The sequence below is a fragment of the Physeter macrocephalus genome, chromosome 11, assembly GCF_002837175.3.
Source record: "Physeter macrocephalus isolate SW-GA chromosome 11, ASM283717v5, whole genome shotgun sequence".
NCBI classification, from domain to species: domain Eukaryota; kingdom Metazoa; phylum Chordata; class Mammalia; order Artiodactyla; family Physeteridae; genus Physeter; species Physeter macrocephalus.
Window position 1 is genome coordinate 132680960 of NC_041224.1, and position 27704 is coordinate 132708663.

Genomic DNA, 27704 nt, shown 5'->3' on the forward strand with positions numbered 1-27704 from the left:
TCCATCCAAAAACAGCAGATTACACTTTCTTCTCAAGTGCGCATGGAACATTCTCCAGGATAGATCACATCGTGGGTCACAAATCAAGCTTCAGTAAATTTAAGAAAACTGAAATCATATCAAGCATCTTTTCAGACCACAACGCTATAAGACTGGAAATCAATTACAGGGAAAAAAACGTAAAAAACACGAACACATAGAGGCTAAGCAATACGTTACTAAATAACCACAGATCACTGAAGAAATCAAAGAGGAAATCAAACAACACCTAGAGACAAATTACAATGAAAACACGACGATCCAATACTGATGGGATGCAGCAAAAGCAGTTCTAAGAGGGAAGTTTACAGCAATACAAGCTTACCTCAAGAAACAAGAAAAATCTCAAATAAACAATCTAACCGTACACCTAAAGGAACTACAGAAAGAAGAACAAACAAAACCCAAAGTTAGTACAACGAAAGAAATCATAAAGAACAGAGCAGAAATAAATGAAACAGAAACAAAGACAACAACAGCAAAGATCAATAAAACTAAAAGCTGGTTCTTTGAGAAGATAAACAAAATTGATAAACTATTAGCCAGACTCATCAAGAAAAAGAGGGAGAGGACTCAAATCAATAAAATTAGAAATGAAAAAGGAGAAGTTACAACAGGCACCACAGAAATACAAAGCATCCTAAGAGACTACTACAAGCAACTCTGCCAATAAAATGGACAACCTGGAAGAAATGGACCAATTCTTAGAAAGGTATAACCTTCCAAGAATGAACCAGGAAAAGAATAGAAAATATGAACAGACCAATCACAAGTAATGAAATTGTAACTGTGATTAAAAATCTTCCAACAAACAACAAAAGTCCAGGAACAGATGGCTTCACAGGTGAATTCTATCAAACATTTAGAGAAGAGCTAACACCCATCCTTCTCAAACTCTTCCAAAAAATTGCAGAGGAAGGAACACTCCCAAACTCATTCTATGAGGCCACCATCACCCTGATACCAAAACCAGACAAAGATATTATAAAAAGAGAAAATTACAGACCAATAGCACTGATGAATATAGATGCAAAGATCCTCAACAAAATACTAGGAAACAGAATCCAACAACACATTAAAAGGATCATACACCATGATCAAGTGGGATTTATCCGAGAGATGCAAGGATTCTTCAGTATACACAAATCAATGTGATACACCATATTAACAAATTGAAGAATAATATCCACATGATCATCTCAATAGATTCAGAAAAAGCTTGACAAAATTCAACACCCATTTATGATAAAAACTCTCCAGAAAGTGGGCATAGAGGGAACCGACCTCATCATAATAAAGGCCATATACGACCAACCCACAGCAAACATCATTCTCAATGGCAAAAAACTGAAAGCATGTCCTCTAAGATCAGGAACAAGACAAGGATGTCCACTCTCACCACTGTTATTCAACACAGTTTTGAAACCAAATTGGAAAAGCAGAAGTAAAACTCTCCCTGTTTGCAGATGACATGATACTAAACATAGAGAATCCTTAAAATGCCACCAGAAAACTACTAGAGCTAATCCGTGAATTTGGTAAAGTGGCAGGATACAAAATTACTGCACAGAAATCTCTTGCATTCCTATACACTAATGATGAAAAATCTGAAAGAGAAATTAAGGAAACACTCCCATTTACCTTTGCAACAAAAAGAATAAAATTCTTAGGAAAAAACCTACCTAAGGAGGCAAAAGACATGTATGCAGAAAACTATAAGACACTGATGTAAGAAATTAAACACGATACCAACAGATGGAGAGATATACCATGTTCTTGCATTGGAAAAATCAATATTGTGAAAATGACTATACTACCCAAAGCAATCTACAGATTCAATGCAATCCCTATCAAATTACCAATGGCATTTTTTACAGAACTAGAACAAAAAATCTTAAAATTTGTATGGAGACACAAAAGACCCTGAATAGTCAAAGCAGTCTTGAGGGAAAAAAAAGGAGATGGAGGAATCAAGACTCTGTGACTTTGAACTATACTACAAAGCTACAGTAATCAAGACAGTATGGTACTGTCACAAAAACAGAAATATAGATCAATGGAACAGGATAGAAAGCCCAGAGATAAATCCACGCACTTATGGTCAACTAATCTATGACAAAGGAGGCAAGGATATACAGTGTAGAAAAGACAGTCTCTTCAATAAGTGGTGCTTGGAAAACTGGACAGCTACATGTAAAAGAATGAAATTAGGACACTCCTTAACACCATACAAAAATAAACTGAAAACGGATTAAAAACCTAAATGTAGGACCGGACACTATAAAACTCTTAGAGGAAAATATCGGAAGAACACTCTTTGACATAAATCACAAGAAGATATTTTTTGATCCACCTCCTATAGTAATGGAAATAAAAACAAAAATAAACAAATGGGACCTAATGAAACTTAAAAGCTTTTGCAAAGCAAAGGAAACTACGAACAAGACAAAAAGACAGCCCTCAGAATGGGAGAAAATATTTGCAAACGAATCAACGGACAAAGGATTAATCTCCAAAATATATAAACAGCTCATGCAGCTCAATATTAAAAAAACAAGCAACCCTATCAAAAAATGGGCAGAAGACCTAAACAGTCCTTTCTCCAAAGAAGATATACAGATGGCCAAGTAGCACATGAAAAGCTGCTCAAAATCACTAATTATTAGAGAAATGCAAATCAAAACTACAGTGAGGTATCACCTCACACCAGTTAGAATGGGCATCATCACAAAATCTACAAACAAGAAATGCTGGAGAGGGTGTAGAGAAAAGGGAACTCTCCTACACTGTTGGTGGGGATGTAAAAACAAGAAATGCTGGAGACGGTGTGGAGAAAAGGGAACGCTCTTGCACTATTGGTGGGAATGTAAATTGATACAGCCACTATGGAGAACAGTATGGAGGTCCCTTAAAAAACTAAAAACACAGGGCTTCCCTGGTGGCGCAGTGGTTGAGAGTTCGCCTGCCAATGCAAGGGACATGGGTTCGTGCCCCGGTCCGGGAAGATCCCGCAGAGCGGCTGGGCCCGTGAGCCATGGCCGCTGAGCCTGCGGGTCCGGAGCCTGTGCTCCGCAACGGGAGAAGCCCCAACAGTGAGAGGCCCGCGTACCGCAAAAAAAACAAAACAAAACAAAAAAAACAACTAAAAACAGAACTACCATATGACCCAGCAATCCCACTACTGGGCATGTACACTGAGAAAACCATAATTCAAAAAGAGACATGCACCCCAATGTTCATTGCAACACTATTTACAATAGGCAGGTCATGGAAGCAACCTAAATTCCCATAGACAGACGAATGGATAAAGATGTGGTACCTATATACAATGGAATATTACTCAGCCATAAAAAGGAATGAAATTGGGTGATTTGTAGAGACGTGGATGGATCTAGAGACTGTCATACAGCGTGAAGTAAGTCAGAAAGAGAAAAACAAATATCATATATTAACACATACATGTGGAACCTAGAAAAATGGTACAGATGAACCAGTTTGAAGGGCAGAAATAGAAAAAGAGATGTAGAGAACAAACGTATGGACACCAACGGGGGGAGGTGGCGGGTGGCGGGGGTGGTGGCGGTGTGATGAATTGGGAGATTGGGATTGACATATATACACTAATATGTATAAAATAGATAACTAATAAGAACCTTCTGTATAAAAAATAAATAAAATTCAAAAATTCAAAAAAAAAAAAGACCATATGATCACACACACACACAAAAAGTTAACACTTACTACTTTTGTTTTTATCCTTCTTTCTCTGTACACACATTTTTGTTTTCATTTTCTGAACTGTTTAAGTTATGAGCATGATACCCTTTTATTCCTAAATATTCGTGTGCATTTCTTAAAAAGAAAAAAATGGTCTTATACAACCACAGAACAATGATCAAAATCAGGATATTAACACTGAAACGATACTATTTTCTAATATCCTGATTTTACTGAAAGTGATTATCAATTGTCTCAGTATTGTCCTTTTACATAAATGAAAATGCCAAATTATGGTTGCAATCAGTTGTGATGTCTCTTTAGTCTCCTTTAACCAGGAACTGTTCCTGTATACTCACTCTTGAATTCTGATGCCTTAAACTAAAACTATTTACCAATTTAGGTTGTTACACTAAATAGTATAATACCTACACTCCTTAGTCTCTAAGTTGAACTTTTAAAGTAAAAAGCCCTCAGTTCACTGATCATAAGGATCTTTTCTGATAATAAATATTTTGTTGGAGATATATATAAAAATTCAGAAATGTTACCTTTTGTATCAGGATGTATCCAGGATGTTGCACAATTTATTTTCAAAGGACAGCCGTCAAAAACTTTGGAAAAACATGCTCCCATCTTATTTATAAAGAAAGAAATGTTGACTTATTTGATTAGATAATTTTATACATTCTTAGAAAATAGCTAAGATTATTATGAAATGCTAAACTGACTCTCATTTGCATATACTTATGGTCTCATTACAAAACAAAATTCATATTTTGATATAATTTAACCCTTTCTATGAAGAGAGTTTTATACTGTTTCCTTGTGTAATCCACTATTTTACAGCAAAAATATCAAATTTATCAAAACGTCTACACATGTCAATGATACATTCTAGGAATTTTACATCACTATTTATCTTTAGGACTAACATTAAATAATGGGAAACAATGAATGATTTTATTGACATCACAGTGATTATAACTGCATTATACCTCCATAATAGTGATGAAAGACAAAAGACTGATATTTACACTAAACTTTTACTGTATAAAAAGGTACAATTTATAAGGCACCCATTCATATGACTGGCTGAACTACCTTAGGTAGGTTCTACTGAAGGGCCAGAGAACAAGAGTTAACAGAAGCTTCCCTGTTCCTTTTCACTGTGTATAGTTCAATGTAAAAATGGCTTCAGGGGTAGAAAGATATTTAACCAACATAATGAAGAGGACACAGTACTAGTAATATCATCACATTAAAATTAAATTGGCCTCTGTAGGCTAATCAGAGAACCCAACTGTCCGTATTTATAAAAAGTGAAATTTATCCAATTCTAATTAACTCACTCAAATTAGGGTACATGAAATGTATCCAAATGCATTTAATGCCTTTGTATTTTATGAATCCTTCCTTTCAATGGCTCAAGATACTTGATAGCAAATAAACAATATTCTGTTGCTTCTAAAGAGAGAAAAATTGGCAAGTGGTTCACATAAAAATATTCCTTACCAGCACTTTTGGGGTGGGTGGGAGGCCATTGATTACTGGTTTCTGTGGAAAAAGTGATTTTTAATACTGTAAGACCTCTTAAAGCCTTAAGAAAAAATTTATACATTTAGAAATCCAGTTATTCAAATTCTTGAATTAAAGAGACTATGCCCTTTATATGATAAATACAGTATTATTTACAACTAATCACCAAACGCCTGTTATACCTACAGGGAAATCTCGCTTGTCCTTTTTTCGTGGTAACTGTGGTGCTTGCGCTGATCCTTCTGTGTTTTCACTAATCAGTTTTGAAATACCATCACCATTTCCTAAAGAAAATCATGGTTAAAAGTTGAATGACCATACAAATAAGTACTTTCCTTGAAAAATAATTTCCCCTTCCCCCCAGTACTTGTTTTCCATTTGGGTGTTCCTTTACAGGGAAATATTCTCTACTGTCAGATGAGTTAAAAGTATCTCTGGTGCCTTTCTCTAGCTCATGTAGAGGCAGCAGTGCATCTATAGCAGTGGTTTTAATCCATGAAAACAACAAATGTCTTTCCATATTATGAGAAAAATGAAATCTGACCTACTAATGCTGATATTCAAGGCCTTTCATAATTTAACTTCAACCTACCTTTTTAAGTCCTATCTCCCAGTATATACCCTTCAAAAGCTCACACTTCTACCATACTAGACTGTACTTCCAACACGTTCTAGATTTTCCTGCTTCAGTGCATTTGTTCATTCTTTCTTGTTCTCTTGGTTCCACCTATTAAAGGCTCACCAAGCCCTTTAATACTCTGCAAGGGCCTACCTCCTCTGTTCCCTATCCTTATCTCCCTCAGAGATCTCTTGCATTGTTACATATAGTTACTTACTGTAGGAGACACTTAAACAAAATGTCTTGTCTGATATTATGCGCACATGGGTATAACTTCTGCTATAGACCCTGAACTTCCAGAGGGCAGGGTCATCCATTCATCTTTCTAGATCCTATAATATTTAGTAAGGGATCAAATCAGGGTTGAATTGGATTGAATCTATTTACAGTCCACCCATGTGGAACTTTAAAGAACATTCACAAAGCTTCAAACAGTAGTAAGATTGACTAAAGGAAAAAGACATTCTTTAAAATATGAACAAAATGGCTTTCTTTTCAGCCTTCATTTTGATTTATTTACCGAGATCACAGTATCTAGCTGTATGGATTCCAGGCCTGCTGATACTGCTAGCCATACCAATAGAGGAAGTGTCAGCTACAGGACGACAACTTGGGCTACTCTGTCTTCTGAGAACTTGGGGAGCTCTGTTCTCTGAATCAGGACAACGTTTTACAGTTGATGATTTTTCTTCATCTGGGAGGTTGTCTTCAGGGTAACTGTTTATCCTTGGCTAGTTAATAAGACACGAAAGTACTTTAATAAATTTGGACATAAAACATTAACACTTTGTTATTATTATGCATCAAAGACTTTAGGGGGAGGAGAATATGCCTTTTTTACTGTCTCCTGTATAGTTCAATTCACTGGGCCAAGTAAGCAAGGTAAGCAAGAGCTGAGTTACTATCCCAACACAACTATGAACTTGCCATGTGACTTTTAAGCAGCCCTAACCCCAAACTGATAATGTTTTTATAACCAATAAAATCACATACATAATCCACAAAATATTTAATAACTACAAACAAGCAAGGAAAGTGACTTAATAAAGTATGACTCTAGTGCACTGTCCAACTGTAGTAATAAATGAGGACTGTAAATGATGAACTCCTCTCCTCTCCATGTGGTCAAGTATTGCCTCAAATGAGTAATAACCTATCTTTGCCTTTTTCTAATAGCTATAAAAATATTATATTTCTCATGAAATCTTCTTTAATATATTTTTACATCTTCATAGTATGCTCTTGAGGAAAACTGTATCCTAAAACATATTTAAGAGAATTTTGAATAAATTCAATGAAGTTATTTGAAAAATTTATTTTATTATTTAAACAAGGATATATTGCTGAAAATCTTTAAGTAGCTCACCTTAGGAGGTAGGGGAGGTGGTATTGCACGTTTTGAGGTTGATCTAATACAAAGAGAAAAATGCAATTTAGATGGTGATAAATGACAATAACATAAAACACAGAGAGAGCATTACATGTGCATTAAAATCTGCTTCTATTCAGGGGATATAAAAGACAATTAGATCATGGTACAGAGTATTTTTAAAAGCTATAGGAAGACCTAAGATCTCATTCTGTCAAACTGTATTAGTATGACTATAAAATAGAGTTTTTATAAAGTGAATACAAAGTGTTTTTTACTTTATCATTATGCTTTGCAACATTTAATATGTAATAAAAACGAAATTAAACTTAGTAGTGAAAAAGAGATTCGGAATTTTAGAGTTGGAATCCACAGTGAATTGTAGATTCAGATGGCTGTATCATCAAACCCTTTATTACTCCAAGTGGGGTCCACAGATGAGCAACATTGGTATCACCTGGAAACTTTTCTTTTTTTTTTTTTTTCTGGCTGCACAACACAGTTTGCAGGATCTTAGTTCCCCGACCAGGGATTGAACCAGGGCCCTCAGCAGTGAAAGCGCAGAGTCCTAACCCCTGGACTGCAAGGGAATTCCCATGGAAACTTTCATAAATGCACCCTCTAGATCTACTTAATCAGAATTTGCATTTTACCAAGATTTCCAGGTGATCCTCCAGGCACATCAAAACTTGAGAATCACTCATCTAGCCCACTAGTTCCACACATTTATCCATAGTCATTGCAATCAATTGGGAAGCTTTCAGGATTCTTAGATTCCACTCCCAAAGACTGTATTCTATAGCAGGGGTTAGCAAACTTTTTCTATAAAGGGTTAGACAGTAAATCTTGTAGGCTTTATGAATCATATAGTGGTCACAACTACTTAACTCTTTAATTGTGTGAAAGCAGCCATGGATAATATATAAACTAATGATCATGGCTGTGTTCCAACTAACTTTCGTTTATGAACACTGAAATTTAAATTTCATATAATTTTCACGTGTAACAAAATTACATTCTTCTTTTTTTTTTTCAACCATTAAAAAATGTAAATATCATTCTAGTTTGTAGAATGTACAAAAAATAGGCATTGGGCCAGATCTGGTTTATAGGCTTACAGGCCATACTCTGCTAACCCCAGATCCATAGGCCTAATGTAGGGATCCAGGAATCTGTATTTCCAAAGAGCTTTCTAGGCACTGCAATGCACTAATAGGTTTGAAACAACTCATCTAGGTCAGCCCTGTCACTTAATCGTTGAGGAAAGACAAGTCTAGAATATGAAGTAACCACATTGCAGAGATGGAATTGGGGCATTCTGATTCCTACTATCGTATTTTTTCCCATGAGATCATGTAGCTCATCTTTCAGTATATTAACACCACACGTACTGTATTTTGATTTAAAGAACAAAACCACAAAGCCTTAATGATCAACACATTATGCCTTTGGTCAATTAAAAAAAGTCAGAAGCTTTTCACTGACAAAAGGCATAGTACAACTTCTATAAGAAAAAAATTAAAGCTTATGAGAATAAAGCACTCCCCATCAAATACTGTTCTTATATAATTAAGTAAAATAAAGTTAAGCTAGAAAAACAACTTACTTGCCAGTATTTGCACCATCAACAAAAGGATTCCACCGTAACAGAAAGTTTGGGTCTGAAGACACTCCCTGTGAAGGTAAAAAAAGAGTTTAAAATGTTACCTTATAACAGGTATCATTCATTTTATTTGATTCAGGAACATATTCATTGTCATGATTATTAATCATCTTGGCTTTCAACGGTTTAATCTCTAGCTACATTTGCTGTCATTTGACACATTTATGTCAATAACTCATTATTAGATGACTTAAACTTAACAGAATCTATAAACATACTTACAGCTTAAAATGTGACAAGCCCTGTTTACCAATATGCTAGTATATTCCAAAGCAAAACAGAAAAATGTTAACTTTGAATTATGTGCATCACTACTCCATTAGCATGGAGAACTAAACATTGTATTATTCAATCACCTTTAATTTACTGGTGCCATACTTTTTCTGACTAGCATGGAAATTGAAAATTTATTGTCCAGCAACACATACGGTAGGAAGAGCACCACTTGCAGATGTTAAGAATGAAGAGATCCATTAACAGAAGACAATTACTCTAAAAACTATACTTTTACTATCAGTTAAAAATAAAGTAGATGTTAGGATAACATCTAGGCTGACTCTAATAATATCTTGCTCTATCTATTGTTTCTTTCTTTTTAGTTAAAAAAAGGGTTAACCAAATAGTAATCTCAAAATAAGAGCAATGGTTAGAAAAAAAAAAGCTATACTAACAAATAAATATTAAAAACAGTAAGGCAATGCAAAATCATACTACAAATCTAACAGAACCATTAAGTAAAAAGATCCTGAGAGCTTAAAGCTGAGCATCAAATTCCTTATACTTAATAAATTAATGTGAATTCTTCAAAAGACTCAGAAGTGTCAAAATGAATGGTTAAAATGGTATATTACACACTGTACCCTAGTCAAAATACACCTAACCAGAAGCTTTTTCAAACTTTAATGTGTGAAATACGTTATCGAAATCAATGCTCTGAAAAGTATATTACTTTGTTCTTTAGTCAAAGTACACCTGACTATAACTTTTCTCAAATTTTAATGTGTAAAATACTTTAAAAGTCATTATTCCTACCATTTCATCCCGTGCTTCTGTTTCTTTTCTCAGAGGAGGTTCAAATTGTAATTTGTCAACTGTAAAATATAACATATATTCACAAATTCTATCTTAAAGGATCAATCCTGGAAATGTGATGAGAAGCATGTGTACTGGGGAGGGGGGAAGGGAGAGAGGAGAAGAGAAGAAAGAGGAAAAGACAAAAACTCTTAATTTTTTACTACAGAGGACCCCTTCCTTTATGCTCACCAAAAGAAACAATTTGGTATCTTCCTAACAATTCTACTTACTTCTTGGTTGGAATCAGGAAATTAAACAGCAATTTTGTATATAAAAGATTTTTAAAAATTAATTAAAAGTAGGTGACTTAAGCAAACACTTTAAGGATGTTTCTATCTAGGCTATAGACTCTGTCTTGAGACTAATTTAAACTACAACTTTATGGTAGGATGAACACCCCGCCCTGCCAAATCACCTATAATTATCTAAAAAGAACAAATATTTGTCAAATTAAATATTACTATGGCATTCAGGAATCTAATATTATATTTTCCTAAATGTGTACTTTATTTGGCCTAATGAGACCAATTTTAGAATTATTCCTAATAGTCAAAGAGTAACTTCTTTTATATGAAATAGTCTGTAAATCAGAGAAAAGGATGGCTTATTATCTACTCATAAAGTACACAGAATTTTTAAATTTTAAGACATAATGTGACTAAAAGACCAAAAAAATTAAAATATACACTTGCATCATAGAGATACAAGTTTCCTAAATACAATCTTGGTAAACAAAATACACTAAAAAAAAGCACTTTCAAAAAGTATCTAGTTGTCTTTATTCCTAAAACCAAGATTTGTGAAGCAATACAGAGTACTTATATAATTCATTACACTAAATAAAAACATTAAGTCATAAAATTTTCCTTCTTTTTTTGTTTGCTTTTGCAAATTTTATTAAAATATAACATGCATAAAAGTGCTCTGTCATAATCAATGAATTTTCACAAACTGAACACTTACATAACCAGAAGCCAGACAGAGACAACATTACCAGACCCCAAACGCTCCCATTTACTCCCCACTCCAAGGATAGCTGCTCTCCTGACTTCTAGCACCATGCATTAGTTCTGCTTGTTTCTGAGCTTTGTAGATGGTTCCTTCTCATTGCTATACCGTACACTCTTCCTTTATGGGAATGTGCCATAATTTATTTACCCATTCTACTGGTGGTGTGTATTCAGGTAGTTTCCAGTTTGGGGCTATTACAAATAGTGCTGCAACCAACATTCTAATAAGTGTCTTGTGGGTGAACATGTGGGCATGTTTCTGTGTGTACCTGGCAGTAGAATTGCTATCTTAAGGTAGACAAGTATTCAGCTCTAGGAAATGCTTTCACTTTTCCAAAATGGGGGTGCCAATTTCCAATGCAGCCAGGAATGTAAGTTTGATTGATTGAGTTTTGCAGTTTTTGTCTGTACACTGCATGAAAACATTTTGGGTACCTTCCCAGAGAGAGGGAGGGAGGGAAGGGTCGGAGGGAGGGAGGGAGGGAGGGAGGGAGGGAGGAAGGGAGGAAGGGAGGAAGGAAGGAAGGAAGGAAGGAAGGAAGGAAGGAAGGAAGGAAGGAAGGAAGGGAGGGTGGGAGGGAGAGAGCGAGGGTGGGCCACATCAAAGATCCCAGAAGAGCCACAGAATTTTCTGAAGGCAAACTTTCCCCTTCCTTGACTACAATGTAAATTAAATGATAGACTTGTGGAGGATTTCATTTATAATTCCTTCAAAATGAGTTAGTTCTGCTATGTACTAAATGGATTATGCGTGAATCCCAAAACAAATCCAACTGCAATTAATATTTTAATAAAATGGTTGCTAGTGTATGCAATACCCACAACGTGTCAGGAGGGATTGTATTATATTCAGAAACATTAATTAGGTGCTTGTTATTGTCAAACTAAATTTTAAAAATACAGACTGCTTCACGAATTTGTGTGTCATCCTTGCAAAGGGGCCATGCTAATCTTCTTTGTATCATTCCAATTTTAGTATGTGTGCTGCCGAAGCGAGCACCATAAAATTTTCAAAGACATTCCATAAAATATAGTATCTACTTTTCAAAAATATTCTAAAATAAAAAGAAGTTGTTCATTAATGACTTACTTCTTAAAATAATTTAAAAACATCTTAATTCAAGAGCCATTACTATAACTCACAAAGAACCACTTCACTCATTTGAGACAGAGATGAGTTAAAGATTTTTTTTTTTTTTTTGGTCACAACTAGAAATACTGGCAAGCAGGTCTAGAGATAAATTATAAAAGGCATAAATATGGAAAGAAAGAAAATATTTTCAATAATTACATAATCAGCAAATTTCAAGACTTAAAAAATTACCAGAGAAAAATGAGCTCATAAATTTCAATTAAACATATAGTAAAATATCAACTGCATCCATCCATACCAGTATCAGTGATTGAAAATAAAAACTTCAATTTCATTTCTTTTGTATCAGCATAAACATTTAAGATGTTTTACTTTAACACATAAGAAAAGTATTCCTTAAAAAAAATCAAATTCCTTATGACAAGTCTAAAATTACTACAGCCACGCTTTATGGCAAAGAATGCTAGAGTCTCCAGTATCATTGTTCTGTGTGCAAGAACGGACTTCAAGTTGTTTTGTTTTGCTTTAAAGAAAATCCTGGGGCTTCCCTGGTGGCGCAGTGGTTAAGAATCTGCCTGCCAATGCAGGGGACACGGGTTCGAGCCCTGGTCTGGGAAGATCCCACATGCCACGGAGCAACTAAGCCTGTGAGCCACAACTACTGAGCCTGTGCCTCTGGAGCCTGTGCTCCACAAAGGGAGAGGCCGTGACAGTGAGAGGCCCGTGCACCGCAATGAAGAGTGGCCCCCGCTCGCCGCAGCTGGAGAAAGCCCTCACACAGAAACAAAGACCCAACACAGCCAAAAATAAATTAATTAATTTAAAAAAAAAAAAAAAGAAAAAGAAAAAGAAAATCCTGGCAGTACCTTTGGGTGTGTCTTTGGCTTATAAAAATACAAAGGTGGGGAGGTCTTCTATTATACATCCTCATTTATCTCCAAAAGATGTTACTTATTATAGGCATAATAATTATAGGTATAATAAATAACAGGAATTAGACTTACCCTTTTGCTATAAACAACTACAACATGTAACACAAATACACGTGTGCACACAAGCTCTATGAAGCAATTATTTTGAGGCAATGGATTAACAGACATCACAGGGTTGTAATCCTTGAAAGATGGTGTTAAGATCCCCACTCACCCTGGCTTTCTGCATGGGGGTACCTTCCAAGAAAGTAGAACCCAAAGAGAGAGTTTTACTGGGTGTAGGAAAGAAAGACTATAGTTTGGGTCTGCTTAGGCAGTGGGAATTTGAAGGGCAGAGGGCCAGAAATGAGAAAACTATGTTTCCTTAGAGAAGTCTTTGGTTGCATACTAAATTGCCCACAAGCGAAGCAAGACTATGCAAGGTATGTCAGAAAAGCAGTTAACACAGTGCTGTAAGCTAAATGCAGGTTCTAGTGATCACACAGTACCAGGAAAGAAATGAGTTTCCACCCAGAGGAAAGACTTTGCTGAATACTGTAGTAAACCCTGACACAGGCCTTGAAAGGATTGCAATGACCTACCAGTTAATTTATGCTTTAAACACCCTAAAATAAAGAGATCAAAATCCAGACACTCAATGTTGTATCACAACATCCAAGATACAATAAAAAAATGAATAAAGAAGTAGAAAAAAAATAAAAATCATAACCAGTTTAAAAAAAGATATAGACTCAGAGATGACACAGATGTTGAAATTAGCACACAATGACTTTAAAACATCTATTATAAATATATTCAAGGATTTAAGAGAAAAGATGGACACAATAAGTAAACAGATGGAAATTATCAGTAGACAGAAACTATACATGTATGTGTATTATATATGTATGTAACCATTCATCCATCCATCCATCGATCCATTTTTCTTTCTTTCTATCTATCTATCTATCTATCTATCTATCTATCTATCTATCTATCTACCTAATCTATCTATCTATCTCAATGAAAGTCTAGATCCAGAAAATACAATATCTGAAATAAAATTCACTGATGGGCTTAAACAGCAGACTGAACACTACAGAAAAAAAGGTCAATGAACTTAAAATTAGGGCAACAGAAACTAAACTTAAGTATAGAGAACAAAAACACCTTGTGTGTGTTTATGGGGGTCAGGGAGAACAGAGCCTCAGTGACCTATGAAACAACATCAAGTGGTCTAACATGTAACTGGAGTCCCAGAAGGAGAAGAGAGAATCTGGGACAGAAAACTAAGAAACAGTGTCCTCAATTTGATGAAAAATATCAATTCATAGATCTAAGAAACTCAATAAACACCAAATAGAACAAACAAAAAGAAAAATGCACCTAGGCACATCACAGTCAAATTGCTAACAAAGCAACAAACAAAAAAATGCACAAAAGTTTCAAGGTATAGTACCTATTAAGAATCCAACTGATGCACTTAAATACTTGCTATTTTGTGCCTAAAAAAAAAAAAAAAACTGAATTGATGTCATGGATTGTGTTGCAACCTGCAGCTTAAAAAATACCAATGTAGAAGAACATATGGGTATGCTATACTTCAGATAATTTTTTATAAATAGTTTTCCTGACAACAAATACTTTTGTTTTGGTTACTGTATGTCTATTTCTAGGATGGATCAAAGGTTGTTTAAAAAGGCTCAACTTTAACAATGGCCAAAAAATGCTGCTTGAGTTTGTGTTTCCTACCAGGGAGAGCTCTAATTACTTACCTAGTAAACACTCACTTCTCTAGAACTGTTACTAAGGATATTTGTGAGACAATACATCTCAAAATCTCTATCACCTTTATCATCCCAGTCTTCACATGAAATAAAAAGGACAAATGGAGTTTTCAAACTTAAGTTGGGTAAACTTTCAGAAATTCTTAGATCTCCTTAGCCTAAAGTAGGTTTTGCTTCTTTATTTGTTTGGCTTGAAAGAAAATGAGGTCAATTCCCTAGGAGCCCATTAACTCTCTCCCAATGAACCCAAAACTGAGCATCTTATACATCTGTGAATACTGCCCCCAACTCCAGTTTCTACATTATTACAGACTAATACAGCTGAGACTTGTACATTACACACAGTTTTATACTCAAACATGTCCAAGAAGTGTTTCCTCTGAATAACCTTTTCATTTAGAACTCAGAAACTGCCTTCTGGAAAACTTCTCTCTAACCTCAATAAATAAGAATCTTGCCAGGTACTGTTAACAACTAACACAACAGTAAAACAGGGTGATGATTCTTGTATTCCTGTCTCTTAATTATAGAGACATGGGCCAATTTAAATCAATGCAAGATTGTCTTAGTAGGACATCTCAAACTGGAGATGAAAAAAAATCTTCAGAAGTAGATGACTGCAAAAATCAGTTTCTACACAAGTCTGTTGAATCTAGCTGAAGACAACATGAAATGAATCATTTGCCCAAGACCCATGGAAAAAGATGACCGAAGACACTGATTATCATACTTTAATGTGCATACTATAGCTCTTGAGCTACATTTTTTCTTCCTTTGCCAGTTGAAACTTTTGGATTTTTGACAGACTTGTTACCTCTTAATCATGATACCTGTAGAGTCTTTATTCTTAATACTGCTCTGTGTAACCTTAGTGAGTCCTTGGTATGAGTCCAAATACCTGGCTAAAATTTACTTGTGAGTCAGCTAAAATCATACACTTAAACTGACAGTTGGGCAGTCATTTTCTCTGTTGATACCTCTATATCCCTTTGGTGCCAATTCTTTGTAATTAGTTGGCTTCCTAGGTAACTGTGAAACCAAGCAGCCTTTCTGTCCGTCTCTTGACTCCAGCCTCCATGACCTTCCTTGAATTCCAAAGGGCAGATTCAACTGATGCTAATCCGGGAAGGGATGCAAAGATAAGGGAGGGGCAGCCAGGGAACAATAGTGCAGCCTTGGGGCAGGGTCCTGGTTCCACCTCAAGGGATACACATAACAATGCCTTTAAGCTCTTTTAAGAGGTCAGCATTCTTCATACCAGAGAAAGACCACCTGAGCCTACATTAAAAGAACCAGAGAAGCTCATCAAGATTACCTGAGGCCAGATTAGAAGAGTGGAGGCCTTGCACACACTCTAATCTTATCAGCAACACCACCCTTGAACAGTTGTTATAAAACTCCTCATCAAATCCTCCCAGGTTGGGACACATAGTTTTTAGGGGCAGGAGCCCTCTCTGTCACCCTTTGCTTGGCAAAGCAATAAAGCTATTCTTCTCTACTTCACCCCAAACTCTGTCTCCGAGATTCGATCTGGCACCAGTGCACAGAGGCCGAGCTTTTGGCATCAACTGGACTCAACCAAAAGGTGACTTTTCAGATGAAAACTTTTTTTTTTAAATAGGGAATTTAGGTAACCCATATCTGGATCAGAATGAGAAAGTAATCTGCCTTGCCAATCATTAGACTGGGAGGACAGACATAAATCCAAATGCAAAGTCAAGAAGAAACAATGTTTCTCCCAAGGATATGCTGCATATGTAAAGTATCACATGATGACCCCCCATCTCTGGATTACCAATGCTATCTTACTGAGAAACATCATTCTCTAAAATCACAGACTGTCAGAAACTTTGCTGTATGAAATCATATTCATTAAAATGAACCATTCCATTCTTGCCTGGAAGATTCAAGTCAGTGAGAGAGAAGCAGCCTCAATTTCCAACCTACATACAGAGCTTCAAATAAAGGGTTACTGAATACAACATTCCAAGTTTCCAAGGAAACAGGCCTCTGAGTCTATTTTTACAGGATAGACTCTTTCATACACATCCCTACTTTGCTTTAAGTTTTCACCTAAATTTCACTTGAACTCCACTTTTTCCAAAAACCCCCTAACTCTTCTTTTCCTGTTTAATGAGATGTTCCATGGTTCCTCTGGTACGTATTCTCCCTCATTGCAAGGAGTCAATAAAACTGACTTTGTTGGACTATACATTTGTCCCTGGTGGTCTTAGATCAGGCCAGGATCATAATAATTAGTTATGTCCACTAAAAACACATAGTAAGGATGATTATAATAATCATAATAGGCCCAAACTAGAAACAAATCAAATGTCTGTCAAGTAAAGAATGGATAAATTGTGGTATAATCATACAATGAAATATTACAATGAAAACAATAAACTATTATTGCTACACATGACACGAATGACTCTCACAGACATAATGTTGAGCAAAAGGAATCAGGCAAAAAAGGTGCATACTGGTTAATCCTATTTATCTTAAGATCAAGATCAGGTAAAAACCAATCTACAGTGACAGAGATCAGAATAGTGATTAGCCTGGGCGGTGGGAGGGCAGGGGGATACAGGAAGATGGAAGGGTATTGATTGTGAAGGAGCATGAGGAAGCCTTCAGAGATTCTGATAATGTTCTATATCTTGATCTGGGTGGTAGTTTCATGAGTGTATACAAATTTAAAAATTCACTGTGTAGTACACTTAAGCATTTTACTATATGTAAATTATCAGATCAATTTAAAAAACAAACAAAAAACTAAGAATAGAACTAACTAGGTGTGTATGAAATCTATCAAACAAACAAAAACAAAACTATAAAACAATCCTGATGGACACAAAAGAAGACTTGGGAGAATTTAAAGATAAATCGACCAATAAAATGAACTTCAATTCTACTGTCTTCTGTCTGGTACATGAAGCACATAGGGCTCATTCCATGAAGACATTAGTACTCCGGACACTTATAAGTTAGTGTAAAAATTTATGAGATCTCAGTAAAAACACTGATTTTTTTTTAACTTGGTAAGCTGATTCTTACATTTATATAGGGAAAATACAATAGCCAAATATCGTAACAGAAAAGGATAGCAACATGGTGTTTGTGTGCGTGTTTGTGTGGAGGGGGTGAGGGACAGTAGGAGGAGGATTATTTCTATCACATTTTAACAGGTATTATAAAGACATAATAATCAGAAGTATGAGACCAGCACAGGACTAGGTATATTAATGCAACAGAATAGAATTTCCAGAAAAAGCCCTAAAATATATGTGGCAATTTAGTACATAATAAAGATGGCATATCAAATCTATTAGCGAAAATATCAAGTTTTTAATAAATAGCATTGAGGCAAACGGGTAGATATTTAGAATGAAACTGAAGTTGAATTCATATTTCATACCTTCTACCAAATAAGTTAATACCTTATATCAAACATTTAAATATTAAAAACATGAAACTGTAAAAATACAAGAAGAAACAATAGGAAAATCCTTTTATAACCTTAAAATCAGGAAGACCTCACTAAATATGACACAAAAGACAAAAGCCATACAAGAAAAGATACACTTAGACTACATTAATTGAATACTATACAGCTGCACAAAATAAACACAATAGCTTTTAATGGAATATAACTTTGCTACTTTTCTGTCTGGTATTGGAAGCCCAGAGAGTTCACTGGGGATTATATAAGAAGATAGCATAAGAACATATCAGCAATCTGGGACTAACAAACACAGAAAATCTTGAATTATTGGTGTAACTATGAAAAGATATGACTGAAACAACTGATATGGGAAGGACATTCTAACTCTCCAATGACCTAGATTTCCAAAGCTGTATCCAGAAAGCTAGTAATGTCTGGTTTCAAAAAAAACAAAATGCTCATCTGCAATAATTCTAGTTAGCCTAAATATATAATAAATTATCTTCCTCCATTATGGTTTATAATTTTTATTTATGGCTTATTTTAATGTAAACTACTTTAAACCTCTTTTGAAACAATTATGCATTTAAGTCAATATACTTATACCTAAAAATTCTTTGCAAATCTGTTCTTCCAAATTAATGTAGCTAAAATGACAAATATTGTTAATATAAAATTGCTGTCAATGATTTATTGACTAAAACTCAATTTCCCCCTTTAACTATGCATTTTAGAAAATATTCACCTTATTGTTAACTTGACTTAAAAAATTGAGACCAACCCAAAGGTCCAAAAATAGGAGCTACAATATATCAACTCAAGAAAAGAGGATAAAACCATTAAACATAACGGTTACAAAGCCTAGGCTAATACACAGAAAATACTTCTATGTTAAGCAAAATTTTATGTATAGTATAAATTCAGTCATGTAAAACTATACGTGAAAAAACATGAAGGAAATTCAGCAAAATATTATCTGTGGGCTGGTGTTGGGTGATATGATTATGGGCAATGTTAATTTTCTACTTTTTTCCTCTTGCAAATTTTCTGCAATAGACATATATTGACTTTATAATTAGAAAATAAAAACTATTTAATTATAAAACCAAGAGAATTCCATTACAAGCCAGAAAAGCAGCCTTTATTTTACAGGTATCCTGTTATGTTAAAGTATGTAGCCACAGTGAGATTTTATTATTCCAAAAAATTCCACAAGAACACCCAGCTCAACCCTCCAAAACCACCAACTGAAAATGTATACCAAACACATACAATTTATTTCTGAAGCTGTCCGTTCAGCTCTGGCATTCCTGTTCGTAGATCTAATGGTATGACGAATGATTGCATGGGGCTGTGAATATAAACATAATACATACACTTTAAAAAAATTCAATGACAAAGTTAGAAGGTCAAACTTTCTCTTTTTGATTAAATTATTATTTATTGACAAGCATGACTACTAATAAATTACAGGATAAATATTTTTTAAAATGAACACTAAGATACTTTAAAAGTATATTCATTTAGTCCATGTTTATACTGTAAAAAATACTGAAGAGATGCAAAGAAAATCAAATGGAAATATTACCTTCAAAAGAGATTATACTCTAGGAAGATAAGACACACAAACACTTATAAGATTAGAAAATGATAAGTGGCATTCATTAAGATTACTATTAATGCCCAGGGGAAGAAGAAATGACTTCCACCTGAAGGGGTAAAGAAATTCTTCATGACAGAGCTGTAATCTTATGTGAGGCCTTGAAGGACAAGTAGGCATTGAATGGGCAGAAAGGTGGGAAAAGCATTTTAGACAGCACAAAGAATATGAACAAAGTGATACAAGAAAAAAAGTAAATTGTGGAGTGTTTAGGGGAATTGGAGTTGGTTATTATTTGACTGCAGTGAACATTAAGTGAAGGGATGACAAAGCTGGAAAGACAGACTTGAGGATGAGCCACATCATGAAAGGCTCTGATTGTCTTGGCAAAATTTCTTGGCAAAAGAATTTTTTGGAGATTCTACAGAAAGGGAGTGCCGCCACAAGGGTCAGCTTTAAGAGTAACCTGATTAAGTATGTAAGAGGGTATAGAAGGAAGAAATACTATATGGAGGGAGACTAAGAGTCTTGTAGCAAACCAAGGGAGAAAGCTTACCACTTCCACCCTTTTGTATAAGCTCCTGATCTTTTGAAACAATGCCTTCAGCTCAACCCCTATCTACCAAATTTCTGATGACTCATTCTCATTCACTGATGACTCGGACAGTGGCTCAGATTTCTCTCTACTTTAAGACCCACCATCATACCAAAGGACTTCAAAAGACCACTGCTCTGGATTTAAGTCTTCTGACCTTATCTCTGAAGACCTTCTACCATACTTCAATGCACTCTACACTATTAAGATCATATCCTGGACTCAGTCATCTGCTCTGATATATGAATTCACATAATACTCCAAACTTCGCATCCTTTGAACTTACTCTCTCATTTACTCCAATAATTTTTAAATGCTCACACTGAAATCTCAAGTCCATCAATCCATTACTTTCTCACTCTCCACATGCATTTCTCCTATCTTCACTTTTTTTCCTATCCAGTTTAGAGCTGGTGGCCCATAATTTCAAGCAATCTCTTGCATATATCCTAAATTTGATTTGCCTCCCCTCCCCAACCCCTGCCATCCTTCTGTACAATGGCATACCAAAATGACAACCCTGGATGACTTAAACTAACTACCTTTGGTTAATATCTGAAGTACCAATCACTGCTGGAGGAAAATTACACATTGAAAATTAATCTCATCTGAGCCTTCAACTTTGCCCACAAGCACTTCTCTAGTCATTTAACCCATCCATTCTCCTCAATTACTATTTCATAGCTTCACCACACTTTTCAAACCCACCTCCTCCACACTTTCAGGAGATGACATTGCCACCTAGCTCACAAAGAAAACAGAAACAAATAGAAGATAACTTCTAGCTATACTCTCAAATTATATTCCTCTTTAATGCAAGAATTTTCTTTTTTTTTGTTAATCTGAAATACATTTAATGCACAATATTATGTTAGCTTCCGATGTACTACAGAATTATTTGACATTTGTATACATTAAGAGGTGATCACCACTATAAGTGTAGTAACCCTCTGTCCCCATACAAAATTAATATTACTGACCATATTCCCTATGCTGTGTATAATAACACTGTGACTTAATTATTATATTACTGGAGGTCTGTACCTTTTAATACCCTTCACCTATTTTGCCCACACCCACAAGCCTCCCTTCTGGCAAACACCTGTTTCTTCTCTGTATCTGTTTTCATTTTATTTTGTTTTGCTTTTTAGATTCCACATATAAATGAGATCATGTGGTATTTGTCTTTGTCTGACTTATTTCATTAGCATAATAGCGTCTAGATCCATCCATGTTGTCAAAAATGAGAAGATTTCATTTTTAATGGCTAAGTGATATTCCACTGTATATATATACACCATATCCTCTTTACCCATTAGGTTGCTTCCATATGTTGGCTACTCTGAGTAATGTTGGTACAGGTATCTTTTCAAATTAGTGTTTTTGTTTTCTCCAGGTAAATACCTAGAAATGAAATTGCTAGATAATATGGCAGTCCTGTTTTTAATTTTTTGAGGAACCTCCATACTGTTTTCCATAGTGGGTGCACCAATTTACAATCCCACCAGCAATAACACAAGGATTCCCTTTTCTCCCACATCCTTGTCAACACTTATTATTTGCTGTCTTCTTAATGCTAGCCATTCTGACAAGTGTGAGGTGAGAGCTCATTGCGGTTTTGATTTGCATTTCCCTTATGATTAGTGATGTTGAGCATTGTTCATGTGTCTACATCTGTGTGTCATCTTTGGAAAAAATGTCTATTCATGTCCTTTGCCCATTTTTTATTGGGGTTTTTTTTTTTTATATTCAGTTGTATGAGTTCTTGGTATATTTTGGATATTAACCCCTTATCAGGATATATCATTTGCAAATATCTTCTCCCATTCAGAAGGCGACCTTTTCATTTTGTTGAGTTTTCTTTGCTACGCAAAAAACTTTTTAGTTTGATGTAGTCCCATTTGTTTATTTTTGCTTTTGTTTCCCTTGCCTGAGGAGACATACAAAAAAATATTGCTAAGACTGATGTCAAAGGCCATACTACGTATGTTCTTTTTCTAGTTTTATGGTTTCAGGTCTTACATTCAAGTGTTTAATCCATTTTGAGTTCTTTTTTGTATATGAGAAAGTAGTCCGGCTTGATACTTTTGCATGTAGCTGTCCAGTTTTCCCAATACCATCTATTGGGAATATACCACTGTATATTCTTGCCTCCTTTGTCATAGATTGCCCATATAAATGTGGGTTTATTTCTGGGCTCCCTATTTTGTTTCATTGATCTATGTGTCTGTGGTAGTGCCAGTACCACACTATTTTGATTACTGTAGCTTTGTGGTATAGTTTGAAATCAGGGAGTCTGCTTCCTCCAGCTCCATTTTTTTCCCTCAAGTTGCTTTGGCTATTTGGGGTCTTTTGTGTTTCCATACAGATTGTAGAATTGTTTGTTCCAGTTCTGTGAAGAATGCCATTGGTATTTTGATAGGGATTGCACTGAATCTGCAGACTGCCTTGGGCAATATGGTCATTTTAACAATATTAATTCTTCCAATCCATGAGCACAGTATATTTTTCCATTTTTTTGTTTTGCTTTGTTTTTGGCTGTGCCATGTGGCATGTGGGATCTTAGTTCCCCGACCAGGGGTCAAACCCATGCCCCCTCCATTGGGAGCACAAAATCTTAACCACTGGACTGCCAGGAACGTCCCTATTCTTTCTGATGCAATTGTAAATGGGATTGTTTTCTTGATTTCCCTGATAGCTCACTTTTAGTGTATAGAAATGCAACAGATTTCTGTATATTAATTTTGTATCCTGCAACTTTACTGAATTCATTTATTAGTTCTAATAGTTGTTTTTTTTTTTTTTACTGCATCTTTAGGATTTTCTATATATACTATCACGTTATATGCAAACAGTGACAGTTTTACTTCTTCTTTTCCAATTTGGACTTTTACTTATGTTTCTTGTCTGACTGCTGTGGCTAGGACTGCCAATACTATACTGAATAAAAGTGGCAAGAGTGAGCAACCTTGTCTTGTTTTTGATCTTAGAGGAGATACTTTTAGCTTTCCACTGTTGAGCATGATGTTGGCTGTAGTTTTGTCATATAGGGTCTTTATTATGTTCGGTATGCTCCCTTTATACACACTTTGATGAGAGTTTTTTTTTTTTTTTTGGTGGTACGCTGGCCTCTCACTGTTGTGGCCTCTCCCGTTGAGGAGCACAGGCTCCGGACGTGCAGGCTCAGCAGCCATCGCTCACGGGCCCAGCCGCTTGGCGGCACGTGGGATCTTCCCGGACTGGGGCGCGAACCCGTGTCCCCTGCATTGGCAGGCGGATTCTCAACCACTGCGCCACCAGGGAAGCCCGATGAGAGTTTTTAACATAAATGGATGTTGAACTTTGCCAAAACTTTTTTCTGCATCTACTGAGATGATCATGATTTTTGTTCTCCAATTTGTTAATGTGGTGTCTCACATGGATTGATTTGTGGATACTGAACCATTCTTGTATCCCTGGGATAAATCCCAATTGATCATAGTATTGTATTGTATTACTGTACATTGTATTGTATTATTCTTTTAACATATTGTTGAATTTGATTTGCTCATATTTTGTTGAGGATTTTTACATCTATGTTCATCAGTGATATTGGTCTGTAACTTTCTCTTCTTCTTTTTTTTTTTTTGTGGTGTTCTTGCTGTGGCTAGGACTGCCAATACTATACTGAATAAAAGTGGCAAGAGTGAGCAACCTTGTCTTGTTTTTGATCTTAGAGGAGATACTTTTAGCTTTCCACTGTTGAGCATGATGTTGGCTGTAGTTTTGTCATATAGGGTCTTTATTATGTTCGGTATGCTCCCTTTATACACACTTTGATGAGAGTTTTTTTTTTTTTTTTGGTGGTACGCTGGCCTCTCACTGTTGTGGCCTCTCCCGTTGAGGAGCACAGGCTCCGGACGTGCAGGCTCAGCAGCCATCGCTCACGGGCCCAGCCGCTTGGCGGCACGTGGGATCTTCCCGGACTGGGGCGCGAACCCGTGTCCCCTGCATTGGCAGGCGGATTCTCAACCACTGCGCCACCAGGGAAGCCCGATGAGAGTTTTTAACATAAATGGATGTTGAACTTTGCCAAAACTTTTTTCTGCATCTACTGAGATGATCATGATTTTTGTTCTCCAATTTGTTAATGTGGTGTCTCACATGGATTGATTTGTGGATACTGAACCATTCTTGTATCCCTGGGATAAATCCCAATTGATCATAGTATTGTATTGTATTACTGTACATTGTATTGTATTATTCTTTTAACATATTGTTGAATTTGATTTGCTCATATTTTGTTGAGGATTTTTACATCTATGTTCATCAGTGATATTGGCCTGTAACTTTCTCTTCTTCTTTTTTTTTTTTTTGTGGTGTTCTTGTCTGATTCTAGTATCAGGGTGATGCTGGCCTTGTAGAAAGAGTTCACAAGCATTCCTTCCTCTGCAATTTTCTGGAATAGTTTGAGAAGCATAGCTACTAACTCTACTCTAAAAGTTGGGTAGAATTCACCTGTGAAACTGTCTGGTACTGGACTTTTGTTTGTTGGAAGTTTATTGTATTACTGATTCTATTTCCTTAATGGTAATCCATCTCTTCTTATATTCTATTTCTTCCTGATTCAGTCTTGGGAGTCTGTACATCTCTAGAAATTTATCCATTTCTTCTAAGTTGTCCATTTGATTGGTGTATAATTGTTTGTAGTATTTTCTTATGATTCTCTCGATTATCTGTTGTGTCAGTAGTAACTTCTTTTCATTTATGATTTTATTTGGATCCTCTCTCTTTTCTTCTTGATGAGTCTGGCTAAAGGTTTATCAATTTGTTTATCTTTTCAAAGAAACAGCTCTTAGTTTCATTGTTCTTTTCCATTTTTTTAAAAGTTTCTATTTCAGTTATATCTGCTCTGATCTTTACTATTTCTTTCCCTCTACTAACTTTTGGTTTTGTTTGTTCTTCTTTTTCTAGTTCCTTTAGGTGTATGGTCAGATGTCTGAGATTTTTCTTGTTTCCTGAGGTAGACATCTATCTCTAAAAACTTCCCATTTAGAACTGCTTTTGCTGAATGCCATAGATTTTGGATGGTGGTGTTTCTATTTTCATTTGTCTCCAGTTATTTTTTGATTTCCTCTTTGGTTTCTTCAGTGACCCACTGGTTGGTTAATAGCATATTATTTTGGCTCCACATGTTTGTGTTTTTTGTAGTTTGTTTCTTGTAGTTGATTTCTGGTTTCATACTATTGTGGTCAGAAAAAATGCTTGGTATGATTTCAATCTTAAATTTATTGAGGCTTGTTTTGTGGCTTACCAAGTGATCTATCCTGGAGAAAGTAGCAGTTGAAAGCATATATACTTTGCTGCTTTTGGATAGAATGTTCTATTTTATCTATTAAGTTCATCTGATCTAATGAGTCATTTAAAGCCAGTGTTTCCTTCTTTATGGATCTTCTGTCCATTGATGTAAGTGGTGTATTAAATTCCCCTATTTTTTTTTGTTTGTTTTTTGCTTTTTGTTTTTTTGCGGTACGCGGGCCTCTCACTGTTGTGGCCTCTCCCATTGCGGGGCACAGGCTCCGGGCGCGCAGGCTCAGCGGCCATGGCTCACGGGCCCAGCCGCTCCGCGGCAGGTGGGATCTTCCCGGACCGGGGCACGAACCCGTGTCTCCTGCATCGGCAGGCGGACTCTCAACCACTGCGCCACCAGGGAAGCCCTAAATTCCCCTACTATTATTGTGTTACTGTCAATTTCTCCCTTTATATTTATTAACATTTGCTGTATATATTGAGGTGCTCCTATTGGGTGCATATATATTTACAATTGTTACATCTTCTTGGACTGATCTCTTGATCACTGTGTAATGTCCTTCTTTGCCTCTTGCTACAGTCTTTGTTTTAAAGTCTATTTTGTCTAATATAAGCATTGCTACCCCAGCTTTCTACAGATTTCCATTTGTGTGGAATACCTTTTCCCAACCCTTTACTCAGTCTGTGTGTGTCTTTAGATCTGAAGTGAGTCTCTTGTAGGCAGTGTATATAGGGGTCTTATTTTTGGGTCCATTCATCCATTCTCTGTCTTTTAAAAAAAATTTCTTTAAAAAACTTTAAAAAATTTTATTTATTTTTATTTTTGGCTGCAAGCAGGCTTTCTCTAGTTGTGGCGAGTGGGGGCTACTCTTTGTTGTGGTGCACGGGCTTCTCATTGCAGTGGCTTCTCCTGTTGCACAGCACGGGCTTTAGGTGTGTGGTCTTCAGTAGTTGTGGCACGTGGGCTCAGTAGTTGTGGCTTGCAGGTTCTAGAGCGTAGGCTCAGTAGCTGTGGTGCACAGGCTTAGTTGCTCCTTGGCAAGTGGGATCTTCCTTAACCAGGGCTCGAACCCATGTCCCCTGCATTGGCAGGCGGATTCTTAACCACTGCACCACCAGGGAAGCCCTCAATGTCTTTTGAATGGAGCATTTAGTCCATTTACACTTAAAGTAATTATTGATAGATATGTATGTGCTGCCATCTTGTTAACTGTTTTCTGGTTGTCCTTGTAGTTCTTTTTTGTTCCTTTCTTCTTTTGCACTCTTACCTTGTGATTTAATTAGTAGTGTTATGTTTGGATTCCTTTCACTTTCTTTAGGGTGTATTTATTATAGGTTTTTGGTTTGTGGTTACCATGAGGTTCACAGATAACAACAACAACAACAAAACACACACACAAAATTATTTTAACCTGAGGATCTCTTAAGTTCAAACACATTCTAACAACCCTGAATTTTTAGCCCCTACCTCTGCCTCATGTTTAATGCTTTTGACATCATGTTTTACATCTTTTTTGTTTTGTGTATACCTTAACTATTTACTGTGGATATAGATGATTTTACCACTTTTATCTTTTAACTTTCATACTAGCTTTATGAATGACTGGTCTACTACCTTTACGATATGTTTGCCTTTGCCAGTGAAATTTTTCCATTTGTAATTTTGATATTTCTAATAGTGGTCTTTTCTTTTTCACTTAGAGAAGTCCCTTTAACATTTTTTGAAAGCTGGTTTAGTGGTGTTGAATTTTCTTAGTTTTTGCTTGTCTGTAAAACTCTTTATCTCTCCTTCAAAACTGAATGATAACCTTGCCAAGCAGAGTGTTCTTTGTTGTAGGTTTTCTCCTTTATCACTTTGAATTTAATGTGACACTCCCTTCTGACCTGCAGAGTTTCTGCTGAAAAGTCAGCTGAGAATCTTATGGAAGTTCCCTTGTACATATCTAGTTGCTTT

General features: G+C 35.8%; 1 protein-coding gene and 1 non-coding gene across 5 annotated transcripts in view; both read right to left on the reverse strand.

Annotated features, from left to right (window-relative positions):
• Positions 1-27704, reverse strand: part of MAP4K5 (mitogen-activated protein kinase kinase kinase kinase 5) — a 163794-nt gene that overhangs the window by 34271 nt on the left and 101819 nt on the right. For 3 of the 4 annotated variants that reach the window (XM_055088413.1, XM_055088412.1, XM_055088415.1), the window contains exons 14-21: positions 19539-19617; positions 9979-10037; positions 8890-8957; positions 7281-7323; positions 6435-6645; positions 5482-5579; positions 5272-5313; positions 4308-4392 (exon numbers count right to left, since the gene is read on the reverse strand). In XM_055088413.1, the coding sequence (XP_054944388.1) occupies positions 4308-4392; positions 5272-5313; positions 5482-5579; positions 6435-6645; positions 7281-7323; positions 8890-8957; positions 9979-10037; positions 19539-19617 (685 nt within the window). The remainder of the gene's footprint in view (positions 1-4307; positions 4393-5271; positions 5314-5481; positions 5580-6434; positions 6646-7280; positions 7324-8889; positions 8958-9978; positions 10038-19538; positions 19618-27704) is intronic. The other variant, XM_055088414.1, reaches the window with a different exon arrangement.
• LOC112063527 (U6 spliceosomal RNA) lies at positions 11924-12030 on the reverse strand. The gene has a single exon (XR_002891036.1). It is a non-coding gene; the product is annotated as a U6 spliceosomal RNA (small nuclear RNA).